This window comes from Clarias gariepinus, unplaced genomic scaffold (genome assembly GCF_024256425.1).
Source record: "Clarias gariepinus isolate MV-2021 ecotype Netherlands unplaced genomic scaffold, CGAR_prim_01v2 scaffold_33, whole genome shotgun sequence".
Lineage (NCBI taxonomy): Eukaryota > Metazoa > Chordata > Actinopteri > Siluriformes > Clariidae > Clarias > Clarias gariepinus.
In genome coordinates, this window is record NW_026521000.1 from 292,501 (window position 1) to 312,717 (window position 20,217).

Consider the following 20,217-nt stretch of genomic DNA (forward strand, 5'->3'; position numbering starts at 1 on the left):
CTCCACCAGGCAAATGTAGCTCTGGAGTGACGTAAATAAAACCTCGTCACTGAGCGCAGCTTAAACACACAGGAACGCCCAACACGCTGCAGAGAATTTACACACTTCTACAACAACTTAATGCAATTTTATTTGTATAGCGCTTTAACAATTGTAATTGTCGCAAAGCAGCTTTACACAATCAAAAGAAAATTATGGAAGTTTTTATGAAATGTGAGAAAATGTGTATGAATGAAAATGATCAGATTGTCCCTGATAATCAAGCCGAGGGGGACAGTGCCAAGGTCTAAACTTCCTAAGATGGCAATAAAAAGAAACCTTCAGAGGAAGCAGACAGAACACAGAGTTTATTAAACCAGAGGAACGACTTGGTTTGGATTCTGCACACTGAGAGGAATTCTGGGAAAACCGCCCCGGACCTCACTGCAGAGAGTAGGAGAGCGCCCTCGTGTTCCCAGGGTCCTGCGTTCTCTCGCTCATTTTTCACACACTAACTCTCCAATTCTGTCCAAGAAAAATGTGACTTATTTCAAGATAAAATATTTCCTGAATATTATCAAAACAACAAAACAAGTCGCTCTCATTAACACTCACAAAAGGAGCAAAAACCACAAACAGCCGCTCCTGATATGTAACACTAACTCCAGCTTCGTAGTCCTTCGGTACTTTCGAGGAGGCTGTGTCACAGCACACAGCTGGGGAACATCTGCTTAAGGTTTATCATCTCAGCCTGGGAACTGGGGAACACGAGGAACATTGGGGATGACCCCAAGCAGGGGCCTGTCCAAAGCCGCATCTAAACATGAAGTGGGCGTGGCCTAAACCTGAATATGTTTCTTTTTTTATTATTATTTAATATGAATTCTTTGATTAGGCCCCCAAAACAGAGAGAAATAAAAAAAAGGACATAAGACAGTGTGATTTCAGTCAAGCATGGCCGTCTCTCAATCACACGCATCTGGACCGTGTGTGATGTTTAATCAATAACTACATTTATTTCTGTTCTTGTAATGACACACCTACACACACCGTCCTGGTGCAGAGCATTATAGCGTTGATGCTCCAACACTTGTATCTCTTCATCCATTTTTTTATGGTTTGCTCATTAACTTTTATTAGATATATATATACTTAGCACATTATTTGTTAAGATTTTTACTCGTTTACACTGAATTGTGATTTATTTATATTTAGCAAATAAAGTAAACATTAAGTGAATAAAGATGCAGTTGTTAATAGGGAGCTCTGTTGCAATACAGTAATGTCAAAAAATCATAATAAATTATGTTACAGCATCCTGTCATAATGTATTGTGGATATGGTTTTATTATATATTTTTGGGTTTTCGACTTCAAGTTTAAAAAAACTATAATACCCACTTTTAAGAAAAACATACAAGATAAACAAATATATTATTTAAAAATCTGCTATTATTTATAAAAGTTTTATAAATAACTAGTACTGTAATACCACATTTTAAAGAAACACCTTTAAAACTCTCTACTATATTAATATTATGGTCTGTAATTGTTTACAGTAAAGCTACAAATCTAACACTGTCTCTGTGCTGCTACGTAACTGAGAAAAACATCCAGAACTCAGGAGAGGCCGGGGTTAACCATTTACCTGGAGCACTAACTGCCTGGTGGGCGCGCCGCACTACCAAATACCTAATGATTAACGCTCTAACCTGCATCGTGTTGAACTCTAACCCGCCTGCCAACGCCGCCCAGACCCCCCGCCCCGCGAATAACCACAAGAGAACAGATCTGGAGATGTAGGTCTTGGGTTACTTGTACAGATTCTTGATATTAGGGGAACCTTTAATAACTCATCTGTGAACTTTACAACACTTTAAACGCTCTTTATGTATAGCCCCCCCCCGGAGGTGTGTCTCATGTTACAGCAGCAGCTCGTTAGCAGGAAACATGGTTAATCTGAGCGTGTTTAGACAAACAAATCACTTTTATAACCATCGGTTAGTCTAAGGGAAAAGAGGTTTATTGTTAATAAAGATGGAGGAGGTGATGGAGGAAAAAAAAAACGGCCGTGTGATAGGGGATTTCTGGAGACATTTTTCCACCATAAAGTTCTTGAGGGTCAGGGGTTCTCCGTCACCGAGACTCAGTAAACGCCTCTCACCAATCTCCTGACCGCTCGTCACAACAAACTAGCGCTCGCTCAGGTCAGAGGTGTTTGGTCAACGGTGGTGGCAGTCGTGTAAATCAGGTAAACACTTCGACAGACCAGTCTGACTTCCTGTTTCAGATCATTACACAGAGTCCAATCAGAGCCCAGGGCAGAATGAATCCGCGTTCAACTTCAGAAAGGACAAAAGGGCAGATAAACACAGTAATACAAATACAGACGGGATGAGGTGAAGTAACTGAACAGTGAGGTTTGAGTCTTCACACCTTCACACACACATTAGATCCAGCATGTTATTTTACTTTATTTTTATTCCAAATCCTCCAGAGAACAGCAGGAGCGCCACATGGTGCTGAGAAATGAAAAGGTTTGAATAAAAAACTAGAATAATCTAAATTAATCTGAACCGGTTTGTGTCAGAACCGAACCGGATCAGTAGTGAACTGAAGTGTATCACAGCCGAACCGGTACCGTGGGTACGTGTTAATGAAGTTCAACTGGACTGAAAACACCAAGACCCTGAACACCAGTGTGTGTGTGTGTGTGTGTGTGTGTGTGTCGCGGCGCCAGTGAACGCACCCTGCCTCAGCCATTAGCTGCGCGCGCGCTGACAGGTGCTAAAAGCTGTAGAACCCGTTTAACCTCAAAGTTCAGACTGAAAGTGAACCAGAACTTACAGAAAATACACGACGATCCGCAAATAGTCATCCAGAGTTACCGTGTTTACGTGAACTCTGCTGACTGAATTATACAAATGTGTGTGTGTGTGTGTGAAAAGTGAATAAATCCTGACGTTTCGGGCTCTGGTGTCCAGGTAAGGGCGAGGGCCGAGTTTTACATTTCCTACCCGTATTCAATTAATCCCGCCTACCGGCTGGACTCGTCCGAACGATTGGCCGTTATTAATAACCACGCTACACGATTGGTTGTCCGTCTTTCAGCGTTAACTTCTAACCAATCATAACAGAAGACTCTAGATCGTCTTGAAAAAAAAAAGAGGTAGAAAAAGAAATCCTTCTGAGGGGCCTTTGGCTGCCACCTTCCAAAACTCACCTGCATTCCGGGAACTTGTACAGCCACCGGTGACTGGGCCATCTCCCCTCAGAAAACACACACACAAGTCAGCCGCTGTGCTCTCCGGAACCTCTCGCCTCAGTCCGCGGAGCTGTGGGAAGTGTCGCGCTAACTAAACTCCCTTTAAAGCTAGCACACTAGCCTGAAGCAACAAAAAAAAGTTTTAAGTTTTAAAATGAGCCGCGCTCCTGACTGAGCATCGCCTCCTCCGTCACGTCTCACACGCAGGCAGTTCAGGTCCGTCCGCGGGTGCTACAGGGAGCGGGGGAGAGGCGGCACATCGCGGGGTTTCCTCGGCTTTTTATTTTTCCTCACAGGAGAAGTTCAGCGCAGAGCCGCGGCCGCCATGTTGGAACCTGCGCTGGAACTCGCTCGCGCTCACTCGGGTGGAGCCGCGCGCGCACTCCGGGGCGCTGACGTCATCACGAGGGCGAGGCGTCACAACAGGAGCAGGGTACCATTACTTCCTGCGCGCTGAGTAACTAACTACACCCTGTACTGTTCACTCTGTATACACCTGTACAGGTGAGTCACACACACACACACACACACACACACACAGCAGTGTGTTACACAACAGACTTTACCTTTACTTCACCCTCATTTGCATAAATGTAAATAAAAGCGCCTGAAAGAGGAAACACAGCTTTATTCCCTTTTGGGTTCTGATCACTTAATTAGCATTCAGTTTGTAAAATCATTTTCCTTCGCAGTTACAACTGTGTGTGTGTGTGTGTGTGTGTGTGTGTGTGCGCGCGCGCGCTTCACCTTAATGCTATCCCATTGTCTCTATAATCATGTGTTCTTATCTGATTTATTCCTAAATGCATAAGCATTCTGACCTACACCCTGTGGCAAAACCAAAAGTATGTGCACCCCTGGTGACCACCACACCCACATGTGGTTCTGCCACCACAGAGCTGAAACCACACAATTGCGCAAGTGTTTCCCCAAGGTGTGGACTGCGCCCCCCTGGTGGGCTATGGCGGTACTGCAGAGGGCATATACAATAACTTTTATTCACTATAAATTTGTAAACAAGTTTGACAATTTCCGGAAATTTGCAAATACTAAATAAAAAATAAAACGAATAAAACATACACAAGATTTAAATTATGTATTACTCAACATTAAAATACCTTCACAGCACTATCGTACTGTATATGACTGAATTTGAATATGATATTTGAATTTTTGAGGGTTTGAGTCCTGCTTTACGTCTGTGTGTGGTTTGCATGTTCTCCCTATTCTTGGTGGGTTTCCTTCAGGTACTCTGGTTTATCCCCACGGTCCAAAGACATGTAGATTGGTTTAAATGGTGTTCCTAAATTGCCCGTAGTGTTTAAGCGTCCTGCAGTGGATGCGTTACAGTGGTGTAGGTAGGACTCTCACCCCATCTCAACACAGTGAGTACATTAAATACTCGGCTTTGTAGTGTAAGTGTTGTAGTGCTGCAGTGTTACTGTTGTTTTTATGACCTGTTGTGGCATTGATCTCAACTTTTTATCAAACTGCAGTGTAAAGAAAAACTCCATAATATTTAGCAGAAGATTTTAATGTGAGCCAATACGAACAGCTTCAGCTTTTTTTACACAACAAATAACACAGATGTAGTGTGAACAACACGTTGGTCCGGATCTGCTACCAGAAACTCCACTGCTGCTACCTCAGGCCAGCTGAGTACACACACACACACACACACACACACACACACACACACGTTCATCTACAAAAGGAAGATTTACCCAAGCTTCTTTAACTAATGTGGTTGTGGAAATGTGTGTTAAGTGCTCTACTTCAGAATATATGAGAGTATACAGTTTATATAAACATACCTGCATGTCAGTGTGTTTACGATTATAGTGTGTGTGTGTTAGGCTTGTGCAATAGAAAAGATTTATTATACAAGAGCGATGAATGCTTAAATCTCATTGGTCAGAAAGTGTGTATTATTTTACTCTAACAGCATGGGGGGAGGGGGGGCGATGGTGGTTCTGGGGCTAACACGAGTGACAGGTTGGTATAAATGCACGTTTCTATAGTACCAGTGCATGCTCCTGTGTTCCATACCGAGTTGGCACCCCTTCCAGGGTGTACCCTGAGTTTGTGGGACAGGCCCCGCCCCCTGACCCTACACCTATATAGATAAGGGACTTTCCAAACTGCTACTTAAATGTCAACTTATTTAAATTGATTTAAAGAAATTAAAAAGATTTATTTACTTTTTATTAAATCCCCCTCATCCAGCTCATGCTGATCAGGCATCTCTGCCTGGAATATCACTCCCCCCCCTACCCCCCACAGACTGATGTGGTGGAAGTTAAATTGTTTATCCTAATTGATTTTTTAAATGCTTATTTTCTGTTCCTTTTTAGTTTATAGACGATTCCACCGTGGAGGTAAATTGCTATCGTACAAGCCTGGTGTGTGTGTGTGACGGCGAGAACAGAAGACGGTTTCTGTTATTTTAGCCATTAGTATTAAACAGAGTTGCATCAGAAGTGAAGTGTTTTTTCTAATAATAAAAGAGGAAAAGGGTCGACACGTGGGAATAACAGGACAAACACTGAATCTTAAATACACACGCTGTAGAGAGATACAGCTATAAATACTTCCACATGGTCCATGAACATAAACAGAGCCACGTGTGGATGAGTCGGTGTCCTCAGTGTGTCCTAATAAACACTGACTGATCAACTGCCAACATAAAGTGTGACAAAATAATTTAATTGTTTGTTGCTGCCATAGTCGAAAAAAACAAATATAACAAAAACATGTAACGTATTGCTGGAAAAATGGCAGCATCAAATGTGACCCAGGTTTATAAACCATCTAGTGTTCTTTGGCTTCGGTACGTAACTTTCTCCACGTTGTACATGGCTGACTCTGGAAAACCTACAGTGAGTGTTAAAGGAGCTAGTTTGGGAACGGTCATGGGGGAAAGTCAGACAGGAAGCCACGCCCTCTCACTGTCACGTCGGTCCAGCCCCGTTTCAGCAAGGCTCCGTAAAACCCTTTCGGCAAACAGGAGCCAAGGCGTCCGAAAAGTTGTCTGTCTCTCTCAGTCCTGGTATTCCCCGCAGGCCAGGAGTGAACTCTGCTTCACGGCACTACACTCCTCCCTCACCCTCTCCAAGGAGTTCTGGGTTTAGCTTTAATCCGGCATGTCAATGCATAACTTGGGCGGCGGCACAAAGTACTTCCCCGGACTCTGCGTGATGACGACGCCCGTTTTCTTGCGGAACATGGGCACGATTTTAGGCGGCTCGTGGGCAGGGGGCTCCTCGGACACCTCCGAGTCTTCATGCTGCAGGTCATAGGAGATGTTGCCGTACTCTCGCAGGAAAGGAAAGAGTTCCAGCATGAACTGACAAAAGTCCTTGCGAATGCCAAACCACCCTGAACAAGAAGAATGAGCAGAATGTGAGAGAGAAGAATGTAAAGGTGACAATACCTAAAGTGGGTGTGGTCTAAACAGATTGTTCAGAGCTGCTGAATGAATGAATAAATAATACAGTTTTATGCAAAACAGTAGAACTTAACAGGGGCAGCTTCAGTTCTTATTGTCTCATATTATATTAATATTACTTTTTCCTAAATTATCATCCTGATTTCTGGTGCTCTCTAGATTAATGCAGAATGTTTCCAGTATATTTTTATGACATTTATTAAAAACATAAAATATTTTAAAATAAATAATTGTTTCAGACTCCAAGAAGAAACTTTGTTTTAACCTGATTAAAAACTATATTCCCTTAACTAATGTTGTACAGATCAGCATTTTGTTATTTATGCATGTAATGCAGTTGCAATATTCGAACACCAGGGGGCTCAATGTGCACAACTCACAGTGTTAAGCATATGGTGGTCACATGATTGTGTTGTGGTGGATATGTGCACTTTTGATGTGAAGTTTTCATCAGACTGAGATCCACCGACTGTAATGATTGTCACGCGTCATACTTCATATAGTTAAACAAATAAGTCATAATGGTTAAAAGAGCGAGTCAGTGGATTTCAAACACCAGATACGGCAGAAATTTTTGCCAACTTCAGAGCTTTAATTCAGCTATAGAGCTCTTTACGGTTCAGGCACTGGGACAACTGATCCGTGTAAAGAAAAGAATGAATGGAGCCACGTATTGTGAGATTTTGAGTGAAACCTCCTTCTATCAGCGAGGGCATTGAAGATGAAACGTGTCTGGGTCTTTCAGCATGACAATGATCCCAAACACACCGCCCGGGCAACGAAGGAGTGGCTTTGTAAGAAGCATTTCAAGGTCCTGGAGTGGCCTAGCCAGTCTCCAAATCCCAAACCCATAGAAAATCTTTGGAGGGAGTTGAGAGTCCGTGTTGCCCAGCGACAGCCCCAAAACATCACTGCTCTAGAGGAGATCTGCATGGAGGAACGGGCCAGAATACCAGCAACAGTGTGTGAAGACCTTGTGAAGACTTACAGAAAACGTTTGACCTCCGTCACTGTCAACAAAGGATATATAACAAAGCATTGAGATGAAATCTTGTTATTTTCCACCATAATTTGCAAATAAATAGAATGTGATTTTCTGTATTTATTTTTCTTATTTTGTCCCTCATAGATATACCTATGATGAAAATTACAGGCCTCTCTCATCTTTTGAAGTGGGAGAACTTGCACAGTTGGTGGCTGAAAATACTTTTTTGCCCCACTGTATCTAAACATATGAACAAGACATTTCAATTATAATATAAATTTTTTTTTCATAGGCATGTTTTAACTTATGTAGTTTATAAAGAAAAAAATACAATGTTTTGCATTGTTTTTGATTTCAAAATGTTTAAAAAGAAGCTGTTTTAGACACCGTTTTAGACTCGAGCGGGAACCACCGTGTACCGCTACGTGTTTCTTTGCAGCGCAAGTTTATGAAGCAGGCTGCATGTGCAATCCCATGATTTTCAGCTCACACTCCTAACCTCACGTGCTGTAATGATAAATGTTTGAATGTGTGTGTGTTTTTAACAGAATAAATTATTTATAATCATTTTGATTCTTGTACGATTGATGGCGTGTGACGTTGAGGAATTCTACACACTAACACATCAAAAAGAGAATCGTTACCCCCTGTGTCCTGCAGAACTGAACACGCACTCAGAAATTAGAACTTTTACGAAAAATAAGCTGACTTACAGTGATTTCCTCCTTTTTGTCCGAATGTAGTCGCCATCAGCGTCACCAGGGAGATCCAGAGCGGCACGAAGACTGGCACAAACTTGGACTCGTAATGACCGTCTAACTTGTGCACGAGGAGGATCTGTTGCAAAGTGTAACATATAAAACATAAAATGGGGAAAATAAACATAAAATTCTAAACAGATTTCTGTCCTTTGTTTTTTTTTATTGTAAAACGTTACTACTTTAATTAAACTTAATTCAAATCTACAAGCATATAAAGTAAATCACAATAAATAGTTTTATAGTAAAGACAGTACTGAAAAAAGGAACCCAAAGAAACACTGCAAACATGATTCTCATGACACACACACACACACCTCGAAGGTCAGCAAGGGCACGACGATCGCCATCCAGCTGATGGCCATGGTGATGTGTGTGCGCCGCTGCTCTGCGATCACATCCATGGAGCGCAGGAAAAGCACGGACCAGACGATGTAATAAAGGACCACCAGACACAGGAAGGACATGAGGATCCACAGCGGCACACAGACCACCTGCACACAAACACAAAACAACAAAAGAACAGAGGATTTACCTTCACTTACACTCACAAAGTGTAACTTATTGTGTTTATGTGAACGTACTGTATATAAATAGATAAATAGATTGATAGAGAGACAGACAAGACAGTAGAGGGAGGAGTAACTGATGTTCTCATGAGTAGAGAACAAACACACACACACACACACACACACACACACACACATCACTGTGACACACGGCTTAACAGAACTCAATCTCCTTTAACTAGAACCAGGTCACATGACCTGACCACTGAGCAGGTCCGAGATCTTACCAGCCACGGCCAGTTGATGATTTTATCCAGCCGCAGAGCGATGAAGATGAACTGCAGGATGTTCACAGAGCACAGGATCTCCAGCTGAGGAGAAGAGAGAGAGAGAGAGAGAGAGAGAGGTTAGCTGTGAGCTAAAGAGCTACAGGACTGAAGTACAGTCGTGGCCAAAAGGTTTGAGAATTATGCAAATATAAGTTTTCACACAATTTGCGGCTAAACTGCTTTTAGATCTTTGTTTCAGTTGTTTCTGTGATGAACTGAAATATAATTACAAGCACTTCATACGTTTCAAAGGCTTTTATCGACGATTACATGACATTTATGTAAAGAGTCAGTATTTGCAGTGTTGGCGCTTCTTTTTCAGGACCTCTGCAATTCGACTGGGCTCTCAATCAACTTCTGGGCCAAATCCTGACTGATAGCAACCCATTCTTTATAATCACTTCTTGGAGTTTGTCAGAATTAGTGGGTTTTTGTTTGTCCACCCGCCTCTTGAGGATTGACCACAAGTTCTCAATGGGATTAAGATCTGGGGACTTTCCAGGCCATGGACCCAAAATTCCAACGTTTTGGTCCCCGAGCCACTTAGTTATCACTTTTGCCGTATGGCACGGTGCTCCATCGTGGTGGAAAATGCATTGTTCTTCACCAAACTGTTGTTGGGTTGTTGGAAGAAGTTGCTGTTGGAGGGTGTTTTGGTACCGTTCTTTATTCATGGCTGTGTTTTTGGGCAAAATTGTGAGTGAGCCCCCTCCCTTGGATGAGAAGGAACCCCACACATGAATGGTCTCAGGATGCTTTACTGTTGGTGTGACACAGGACTGATGGTAGCGCTCACCTTTTCTTCTCCGGACAAGCCTTTTTCCAGATGCTCCAAACAATCGGAAAGAGGCTTCATCTGAGAATATGACTTTGCCCCAGTCCTCAGCAGTCCATTAACCATACTTTCTGCAGGACTCAATCTGTCCCTGATGTTTTTTTTTGGAGAGAAGTGGCTTCTTTGCTGCCCTTCTTGACACCAGGCCATCTTCCCTCACGTCTTCGCCTCACTGTGTGTGCAGATGTGCTCACACCTGCCTGCTGCCATTCCTGAGCGAGCTCTGCACTGGTGGCACTCCGATCCTGCAGCTGAATCCTCTTTAGGAGACGATCCTGGCACTTGCTGGACTTTCTTGGACGGCCTGAAGCCTTCTTAACAAGAATTGAACCTCTTTCCTTAAAGTTCTTGATGATCCTATTAATTGTTGATTTAGGTGCAATCTTAGTAGCCACAATATTCTTGTCTGTGAAGCCATTTTTATGCATCGCAGTGATGGCTGCAGGCGTTTCTTTGCAGGTCACCATGGTTACCAATGGAAGAACAATGATTTCAAGCATCACCCTCCTTTTAATATGTCAAGTGCCATTCTAACCCAATCAGCCTGACATAATGATCTCCAGCCTTGTGCTCGTCAACATTCTCACCTGAGTTAACAAGACGATTACTGAAATGATCTCAGCAGGTCCTTTAATGACAGCAATGAAATGTAGTGGAAAGGTTTTTTTGGGGATTAAGTCATGGCAAAGAAGGACTATGGAATTCATCTGATCATTCTTCATAACATTCTGGAGTATATGCAAATTGCTATCATAAAACTTAAGCAGCAACTTTTCCAATTTCCAATATTTATGTAATTCTCAAAACTTTTGGCCACGACTGTACACACTGCGAAAATCTAATCAGGTACTAACCTCAAGCGAGCGGTCGTGTCTGAAGCCCCACACACACGCAGCCACAGAGACGGGCGAGACGAAAAAGAGCGGCATGAAGACCAGCAGCCAGAAGTGTTTCCCTCTCTCCACACGGTCACACACCAGGACCTCAAACGTCAGGAGGAGGAGATGGATCCCAACAGCGATCAACATGGCCTTGAACTCGACACCAGTCTCGCCCTCAGCCCTGAAAAACATGTGAATGGAAATTAATAAATCAGAGTTGATTAGAAATCGAGGTACGAGAGGACAGCGTGGCAGACTCGCCGCGGCCTTATGGGTGAAAATTTTATCAAACGAATGCCCGAGCCATGCCCACGACCAGGTGTAGACATACACTGACCTGTACTGAGGGTTGTGAGCCCATACCCCTGTGCCCACAGACGCCCCGATGATTACCATCAGCTTCCAGAGCCAGATGGGTGCGAACACGGCCCAGTAACTCCACTCTATATCTCTGTCCAGGCGTAAGGAGAGCAGCACCGAGAACAGCAGCAGACACGCATAGATCAGGAATTTACTGAAATAGAAAGAGAAGTGAACAAACTCAGTAGTGTTATGAGCTGTTTTACACTCTGACCCTAAATCAGCACAGAAACATTAGAACACTAAATCAGAACTCAGGATTATTAAAGCTCTTATATTCATTCAGAAACCTTAAATACAACAGTTAGTCCTGAGCGAGTAATCTGATTGGACAATATTCCATGGGTGCTGATAACAGACAGTAACAGCGCTGTAACTATATGTATGAGTGGGCGTGTCCCAGGTGTTGTCCAGTGGTTAATGACACTAACTGTGTGTCTCAGCGTGGGTGAGAGTAGGTCTGTACGGTCCGCAGTACTGAGGAGAGAGCAGCTGTCTGACTAAACCCACATTCACACCCAGTCACAGAAGCACTTTCAGTAAGAACACACATCTGATAACGTTATGGCGTCTTAAACAACACGCCGTCTCTGCACTCATCACTTCTAAGTCCTTCTGAATCGCCTCTGAACCGTCCGCGTCGTTCTGTTCACGGCTAACGCTCAGCTACGAAGCTAACTAGCTTCTAACACAAGGCTGAATCCCAAATCCCTCTCTAACCCCTGATCAAGGGCACTACTTGGTGTGTGGAATAAGGGACTGTACACCCTACATAGTGCACTAGCTTTCAATTTAACGCTCTTTTGGATCTTTATATTCTAAAGTGTAATAAGTGTAAATTAAATCTGTTGAGTTTCTCAGGACTGTCCACCACCTGCATGGTTTATTCTCCTTACCTTTTGGCCAAAAAGTGAGGTTTTTATGGATATTTGCACAACCATTGTCACGTTCAAATTTTATATATATACTTTTTTTCTTTTATATTTCGTAATATTTTTATTATGCCCTTATTTGAACAGTTTATTTTACTAGTTAAATTTATTTACTTTAGTATTTCTTTTTATTCATATTGATTTCTTACGTATAAGTTGTTTTTTTTTTAAGGTCACTGGTCGTAAGCATTTCACTGCATATCGTACTGTGTATGACTGTGTATTTGAATTTGAGTACCACTAAGAACTTGAAACTACTTTTACCCCTGTTAATTGCACTAACTGTCGCATGCCAGCCTCGCTAGTCGCGGTTAGTTAGTTTCATCAGGCGCAGAAGGGGGCATGTGGGCGGAGTAAAATAACTGGTTAAATACAGAAACAAATCATAATCTGTTGATAATAAACAGTGCTTACAACCGCATCACAACTTTGCAGATATTCAGTACAACAGAGTGATATTTCTTAATTAACTGGTCATTAGGGATAAGAGCAATAATTAATGAAATGTAATAAATCTTAATTTCAACACACGTGAATCCACCTGTAAGCAACATCAGATAATTAAATAAGATTAATGAGTAAATGTGCATAAAGAGGATGTGGAGTTTCACTGTAACGTCTGAACATTAAGCTGTTCTTTAATGCATTATTAACAGTTATGAAGCTCTAAAGACACTACAGCACTCTTAGCCACACTGTGCAGAAGTTTTAGCACCTTAGTACCTGACTTGAATCACTCCTGGTGTTTGTTCAGTTTAAACTCAGACATGACATGTCCAGTGTACATCACTGGAAGTCCAGAAGAGCAGCAGCAGAAAGTTAGCTAGCTCTCACACATCTGTCTGTTACAACAGCTGGAATAATAATACAGAAAACAATGAGAAACTGTGGGAATTAAAGCTGTGGGTTTGGAACTGAGGCTAACTAACAATGCTAACAGAGCTCTCCTGTCAGGATGCTAATCCTTGGCCATAACTAGCTGCTAGCATGCTAACCACAGCCGAGTAACTTATACAAACACAAGGAGAGAAACAAGGCTGAGAGATTTATATATATATTTATATTTTACCTCGGATTAAAATCCTGAAAAAATCCCCGGAGATTCATCTTTCCCTGGATTTCATACCATATTTAATAATTATGATGATGTTAAAAGACGGAGCTGCTAGGCTAGGCTAGGCTAGGCTAACCCCACTGAGGTGACATTACTGAGGCTGAGCTGTCCGCGAGCGCAGGGTTTAGGAACCAGGGCGAGGAGCGACGGCACAGTCACGTGACCGAGAGCAGCCAGTCTTCTGTGTGTAACTGTTTCAGTTATTTAATAAGCAAATCAATTATTCACAAACAAACATTAAAAATAAAATAAAATGATTCAGCGAGTACAGAACAAATCAGATACAAACAATATTATTATTATTATTATTATTATAAATACACTTATTCTCTTGTCTCAATGCAATTTTATTCAATTGAAAGATTTTTTCATTTCATTTATTCTTAAGATCCTCCAGCTCCTCTACCTTTCTGCAGAAATAATAATAATAATAATAATACCAATAATAATAATAATAATAATAATAATAGTTTCTATCTGATTGTTTGTAATAATTGTTTGTATCTGTGTTATTCGACTCCTTTCCCCAGACCTCCTCTGTTTGTCCACAGCCAGCATGATTCTCTCCTGTACTTTCTGTTAACATTTCGTTTTTAAGCCTCTTGCCCCCTCCTGTTGTTTTCTTTTCACACTCTTTCTGCAGACTCTCCATCATCTCCCACCTGGTCCTCAGTACCACCTTCATCTTCACCAGCTTACCTCTTCCCAACATTACACTGTTTTCCTGCCCTGAAGAACGTTACAGTGTGGTTTAATTAAAGCTGAATATCTTCTTTAGGAGTTAATGCTCATTTTCGCATACATGCTAAATAAAAAGGAATATCAGAAGTAATGATTTGGAGATTATAACTCATTACCTATATAGTTTACACACATGTTCATGACATTACTGTGTGTGTGTGTGTGTGTGTGTGTGTGTTTTCTCCTCCAGTTCTCCAGTCCTCTGCTTACTTAGCGTTTAAGCTGCACAGTTCTGAATACGAAGCTCCTCCCAGCCAAGCAGGACATTGACCTGACCTCACCTGAAGCCCAGAGTACTGAAATGGACACTGTACTGTACTGTAGTCTGACTATGACTTTGTTACACTGCGCTAATCGCATCAACCAGAGCCGTCCTGGATCCAACCACTCCGGCCTGGTACCCAGTTGTGTGAGTGAGGGGAAGAACTGGCCTGCTTTGATCATTCTGCTCATCATCTTCTTCACCGTTGGTGGGAATATTTTGGTAATTCTGGCCGTGTCCTTGGAGAAGAAGCTGCACAATGCCACGAACTTCTTCCTGCGCTCGCTGGCTGTAGCAGACCTGCTGGTGGGAGTCCTGGTCATGCCTGCGGCGCTCATCAACCTGCTCTACAGTGAGTTCCTCATTTATAGAAATTAGATTCAGCACTTTGAGGAAAATCAAGAGTTAAACACATCACTTCATTCTGAACAAATGAGACTTATGAAGTAAGTTTAAGGCTGCTGTACATGTGTGTGTGTGTGTGTGTGTGTGTGTGTGTGTTGCAAATGTTTAAGCTGTATTGTGAGTGAATACAAACACCACGGTGAGATTACTCTTTTCCCAACAATAAGCCTGTGTAGGGAAAGTGGTCTGCTTCGTATATCTCAGGTCCCTGTGTTGGTCTTCAGCATTAAATATCCCAGTTTAATATTTGAACAAGTAATTGTATTTGTCTCTGCGCGATTACACAATTCAGCTGTGAAAACGAGTGATATGGGCTCATTATATCTGAACACTAACCGATCACTTTATGTCTAATCTCCATGGACACTAAGTGAATACACTGATATTAATCTGTTTATGCTGACTGCACCTCTGTCACGTCTCCATTTATACACAGTTAAAATATAAAATAGAAGCCCATCTGTCCAGCTATCTTACATGGATACATGGATCAACCATAACGGTACAACACAAAACATTACATTACCGGGTGTTGAGCAGGTTCCCATTGTACCGCCAGAGCGTGACTCTGCAGGGCCTCTGGGGTAAAAAATAGAAAAACTGACCCTAACTTTCTACACGTTTTACACACCTGCATCCAGATTACTCGTGGCCTCTGCCCCACGTCTTCTGTCCCATGTGGATCTTCCTAGATGTGTTCTTCTGCACCGCCTCCATCATGCACCTGTGTGCCATTTCTCTGGACCGCTACATCGGCATCCGAAGCCCGATCCAACACAGCTGCACCAACTCCCCCTACAGGGCCATGACCAAGATCACTGCAGTCTGGACCATCTCCATGGGTGAGAACACACTTACTGAACATACATAGCATAGTGCAATGTATCAGACATCACAGGTCGTGCCATTTTGGCCACCATGGGCTCAAGCTCTCCAGATCATCACCACCACTATTTGATTTAAAAACTGTGAGGTAAATATTATTGTTATTTAATCATCTGCACTGCTGAATAATCCTCCACTTTTATCTATTCTGCTGTTTTGCTTCACCTCCTCCTCCTCCTCCTCACTTCCTGTGCTCTTCTTCTTCCAGTCATCTCTTTGCCCATCCCTGTGATCAGCCTGCAGGATGAGCAGAAGTTCCTGGTGAATGGCAGTTGTGTTCTTACTGAGCCGCGCTTTGTGCTGGTGGGTTCCTCTGTGGTGTTCTTTCTCCCCCTCGTTATCATGGTGGTGTGCTACTGTCTGACCATGCGGGTGCTGCAGCAGCATCTCGCCACCTTCTCTCCTGAGCACAGGAACTGTGCTAACACCAGGAGCCTAACTCCATCGCCACAGCCCAGCCTCCTGAGTGATGCCCCGTCCACTCGTTCTAATTCCCCAAACAAAGGCGCGCTGCAGCACCTCAGCCCTCCGCTAAGGCTGCGTGACTGTGCAGGTCCACGTGGTCAGGGCAAACGCCGCATGGCACAAGCCATCAAGAATGAGCGTAGGGCCTCCCAGGTCTTGGGTGTGGTCTTTTTTCTCTTCCTGGTCATGTGGTGCCCGTTTTTTATTACTAACGTGTTGATCGCCGCGTGCCAGGATGGCTGCAGTAAATGCCTGCTCAGACTGATGGACATTTTCGTATGGTTGGGCTACGCTTCCTCCGGAGTCAACCCGCTCATCTACACCCTGTTTAACACGAACTACCGTCAAGCGTTCTCCCGCTACCTGAGCTGTCGCTATAACACACAGGCTAAACCTGTACTCAGTAACTCAGCCTGTCAGGTTTACTCCGTTACACCCACCCCAGTGCTGTGTGAGAGGAGCGTCACAGACACTAATGCTAACGGCTTTTTAGGCCGAGATGCTGAAAGTGAGATGCTGAAAGAAGGCGTTAGCGATTTTGCTAGCTCCACCGATAACATCAGTAGAGTGTGATTGGTAGAATCAGTGATCGTGTTCCACTTTACCATGAAGACGGTCCTGTCCTCGGCCGATGCAGACAGCTGTTTCTCTGAGGGCTCGTGACTGCAGTCACTCCATAGTTCAGGACTGGAGTTTCCTCTAGTCCACCTGAGCCTCCAATAACCAACTGGACTCCATATGAACTTCTCCACATCTCCTGTTATACTGAACTTCCAGCCTCTTAACACACAGTATGAGTGCAGATCAATCCCTGCTATCCGTTATCACCCAGATGAGGATGGGTTCCCTGGTGAGTCTGGTTCCTCTCAGGGTTTCTTCATATTGACATCTTAGAGTTTTTCCCTCAGCACCGTCGCCCTCGGCTTGTTGATCACGGACGATCTGATCATTCTGATTCACACACACTCACATCTCACACACTTAAATAATTTTCTGTTGATTGTGTAAAGCTGCTTTGTTAAAAGCACTATACAAATAAAATTGAATTGAGTCGAATTGAAGTTGAGTGTACCTTCCTCACTGTTTCAACTCCACCTCATTTGTCTTAAATAAGAAGTACACCGATCAGCCATAACATCACAGTGCAAAACATTAAGCCCAGTGGATCGGACGTGAGGGGGCTTGATCGGATTGGGATCTGAGAGTTTGGAGCCCGGGTCGTTTTAGTGTTCCATAAGGTTCTTCTTCTCTCTATACCTTACCTTAAGGTTAACTTTTCAGTGAACATAGAAACCTTCACTGTTATGCTGATAACACACAGCACACACAGAGCGCAGATCATTAAGTGAAGGATTAGAAAGTGTTCTGATTCCGTGACCCCGGACGACCTTTCAGGTGTTTTTCAGTTTTTTTTTAAACATTGCAGTGGTGTTCAAGAATGCCAAACACCTTTTACTTACATTTTGTCCTTACACTAACTCTCAATACAAACTTCTTTTTTTTTTTTTTGGCGAAACATTAACAGAACACAGTCGCTCCGGTGTATCTGCTGAGAATCTGACACTGACAGCCTGTGTTCAGGTCCTCAGGTTCCTTCATGAAGCAGCAGAGCATTTGCATTTACACTACACACATCTGCCTGTGTACTTTTAATCACCTCCACATTACTTAGAAATGTCTAGTATAATGTAAGAGCTGTGGAAATACTCATACTGCTGGTAATAACTCAGGCCAGTGTTTCCCAAAGTGTGGGACGCCCCCTAGTGGTCACAAGACGTCATTTATAAGTTTAAATTCCCACAAAATAATGTTTTCAAAAGTATTTCTGTTTAAAAAGCAACCAGAACTAATAAAACAAAGTCATGTGATTTAAGTGTGTTAAGTTTGGCACTGGCCGGTTCGATCAGTAGTGACGGAATAAAGCCTGTGAGCCATGGCCTCGACCCCTTTGGGAGCCTTTTACTTTCCCAGTGCTGGAGAGAGACTGAGGAGACACCCGCAGGGTGAGACCACACCTCACGTCACTCATGTGGCAATAATGTCTTCATCTCCTAATGAACTTCTTCTTTATTTTTGTACTGCAGAATGTTTGGGTATATTTTCAGTATCTGCCCTATGATGGTCAGGGTTGTAGGGGTGTGGTCAGAGAGACATACACACCGGACTGGACACCTGTCTGTAACTCAGCGTCACACACATTCGTATCCTCATTCACACCTTTCAGCAAAACCAAGGGGTTTTATGTGAAGTGAGGGAAAGGTGGAGTAGCTGGACATTTCACACAGACATGGAGAGAAGAAGTGGAAGTGAACAGTAACCAGAGCTCAGGACTGAACCCGGGGCCTGGAGCTACTGTACGGGGCGATAACTCCGCCCACTGCACCACCGCGTTGCCCCAGCTGTACACTAGTGACTGAAAAAAGCTGCATAAATGCAATAAGCTCTAAGTGCTTTGTATAAACCTATTATTATATTGGACAAATTACCCAGACATACTGGTGCCAGAGTTCCTTGATACAATGTCGGTTCCTCTCGAAAGGAACCGTGTACAAACACTTCATCCTGACCTGGTGTGCTGCCAGGGGCTCAGCTTTCAGCTCTACGACTCACAGGAAGGCACGTTCACACGGGCATCTCCTCACCTCGTACTGAAAATCCTTCAGCTTTCTCTATACATTGTGTTATTCTGAATTTTTTGTTCAGTGGTGTAAAGAAGACAAAACACACTGGCGTGAGTAAAAGTCCTGCTGCTCTGTTAATCATTCGTCTGATAAAGAAAATGGCATACAATAATAAATAAGTTTTTTAGTTGTGTGTAAAACCCCGTGAGTAACTTCTTCACTTATTTATTTATTTCACGTCTACAATTAAAGCATCTGGTTTTATATCTGAGGAAAGGATTTTTGAACAATTGTATAACTCTGCTGAAGTTAAAATAACCAACACATCAGGCTAGCTGGGCTAGCGCGCGCGGCAACATAGCATACGCTGACTGACTCTTTTAGCTACATGCTGTCGGGGTTGGAAGGTTCACTAGATGGCGCTCTATCACAGACCTTTTAGCCACATCTAATGTCCTTTTTATGCGTCCTTTATGTTTTGAACAGAACTCCCACACCGGTGACTCAGGAACGCGTGCCAGCAACACCAAACGCAGCAGGTCCACCGCTAGCAGGCTTCGGGCTGGGACACATGGTGTACACTCATAACCATCATTCCCTTTAGTCTCCAACATTCATAAAATATTCATTCTTTAGGTATACTGGCTAGTTACTCACAACATTAACTTTAATAATAAACAGGTGCTTATGGAACAATATGAAATGGGTCAGAGGGGCAGGATGGCGAGAGGGCCAGCCCGTCAGAAAAAGGTGCAAATGGTTTACTTTGTTTATTAACGACTCGCCAAAATACAAAAAGTGTATCACCGGACTCGCGGGAGACTCGTGGGAGACACACACACTCGTGTACACAGGGGAGGGAAGAGCCGCGCGGGATGTCCAGCCAAAATCCTACAAACCAGATTGAAGACAACTCTCACATTTATGGTGAAACTGAGGAAGTACAACTGATCTCTGTACACCAGTGTGTGTGTGTGTGTGTGTGTGTGTGTGTGCCATGGTTGCCAAGAGTCAACTCACAATACTCACAAAAAATAAGGTCTTTAAGGGCCAGTCTTTTATTCACTCAGTTATTTTTTTAGTCAAAGGTTAATCTAATACAGGAATTTCCTCCAGAATGAACAACATTTGATCTGATCTTGTCTCATACTTGACATGTTTTCCTGCGTTTCATAAATGTTTACAAAAAAACAACAGTACTGTGATTAATTACTCAGAGTATACTGTACACAGCCTGCTCGAAAAAGTCACACACTCCAAGATTTCATTCAGGCACTTTTATCTTTGATCACACACACACACACACACACACACACACACACACACACACACACACACATACAGTCCTGAAATACACTCCGTACCATCAGTGAAGAAGAAGAAACCCTCCATAGATGTGATCCTCTGGTGGTTCAGTACATTCAGGTGGTCAGCTGACTTCATT

General features: G+C 43.0%; 3 protein-coding genes across 3 annotated transcripts in view; 1 reads left to right on the forward strand and 2 right to left on the reverse strand.

Annotated features, from left to right (window-relative positions):
• stk26 (serine/threonine protein kinase 26) overlaps positions 1-3,576 on the reverse strand; it is a 15,023-nt gene extending 11,447 nt beyond the window's left edge. The window contains exon 1 of the mRNA XM_053490842.1: positions 3,202-3,576. Within this exon, the coding sequence (XP_053346817.1) occupies positions 3,202-3,243 (42 nt within the window). The 5' untranslated portion in view covers positions 3,244-3,576. The remainder of the gene's footprint in view (positions 1-3,201) is intronic.
• Positions 3,577-4,761: 1,185 nt separating this feature from the next.
• tmem185 (transmembrane protein 185) lies at positions 4,762-13,516 on the reverse strand. Its single transcript, XM_053490843.1, has 7 exons — positions 13,350-13,516; positions 11,326-11,502; positions 10,962-11,169; positions 9,231-9,314; positions 8,752-8,928; positions 8,390-8,513; positions 4,762-6,621 (listed from the first exon to the last, which is right to left on the reverse strand). Exons 1-7 carry the CDS (start codon positions 13,385-13,387, stop codon positions 6,377-6,379), a joined length of 1,053 nt encoding a protein of 350 aa, XP_053346818.1. The 5' UTR covers positions 13,388-13,516; the 3' UTR covers positions 4,762-6,376.
• Positions 13,517-14,466: 950 nt separating this feature from the next.
• On the forward strand, positions 14,467-16,725 carry LOC128517053 (5-hydroxytryptamine receptor 2C). Its single transcript, XM_053490807.1, has 3 exons — positions 14,467-14,749; positions 15,444-15,644; positions 15,896-16,725. The coding sequence occupies exons 1-3, from the start codon at positions 14,467-14,469 to the stop codon at positions 16,723-16,725; spliced, it is 1,314 nt and encodes a 437-aa protein (XP_053346782.1).
• Positions 16,726-20,217: the final 3,492 nt, after the last annotated feature.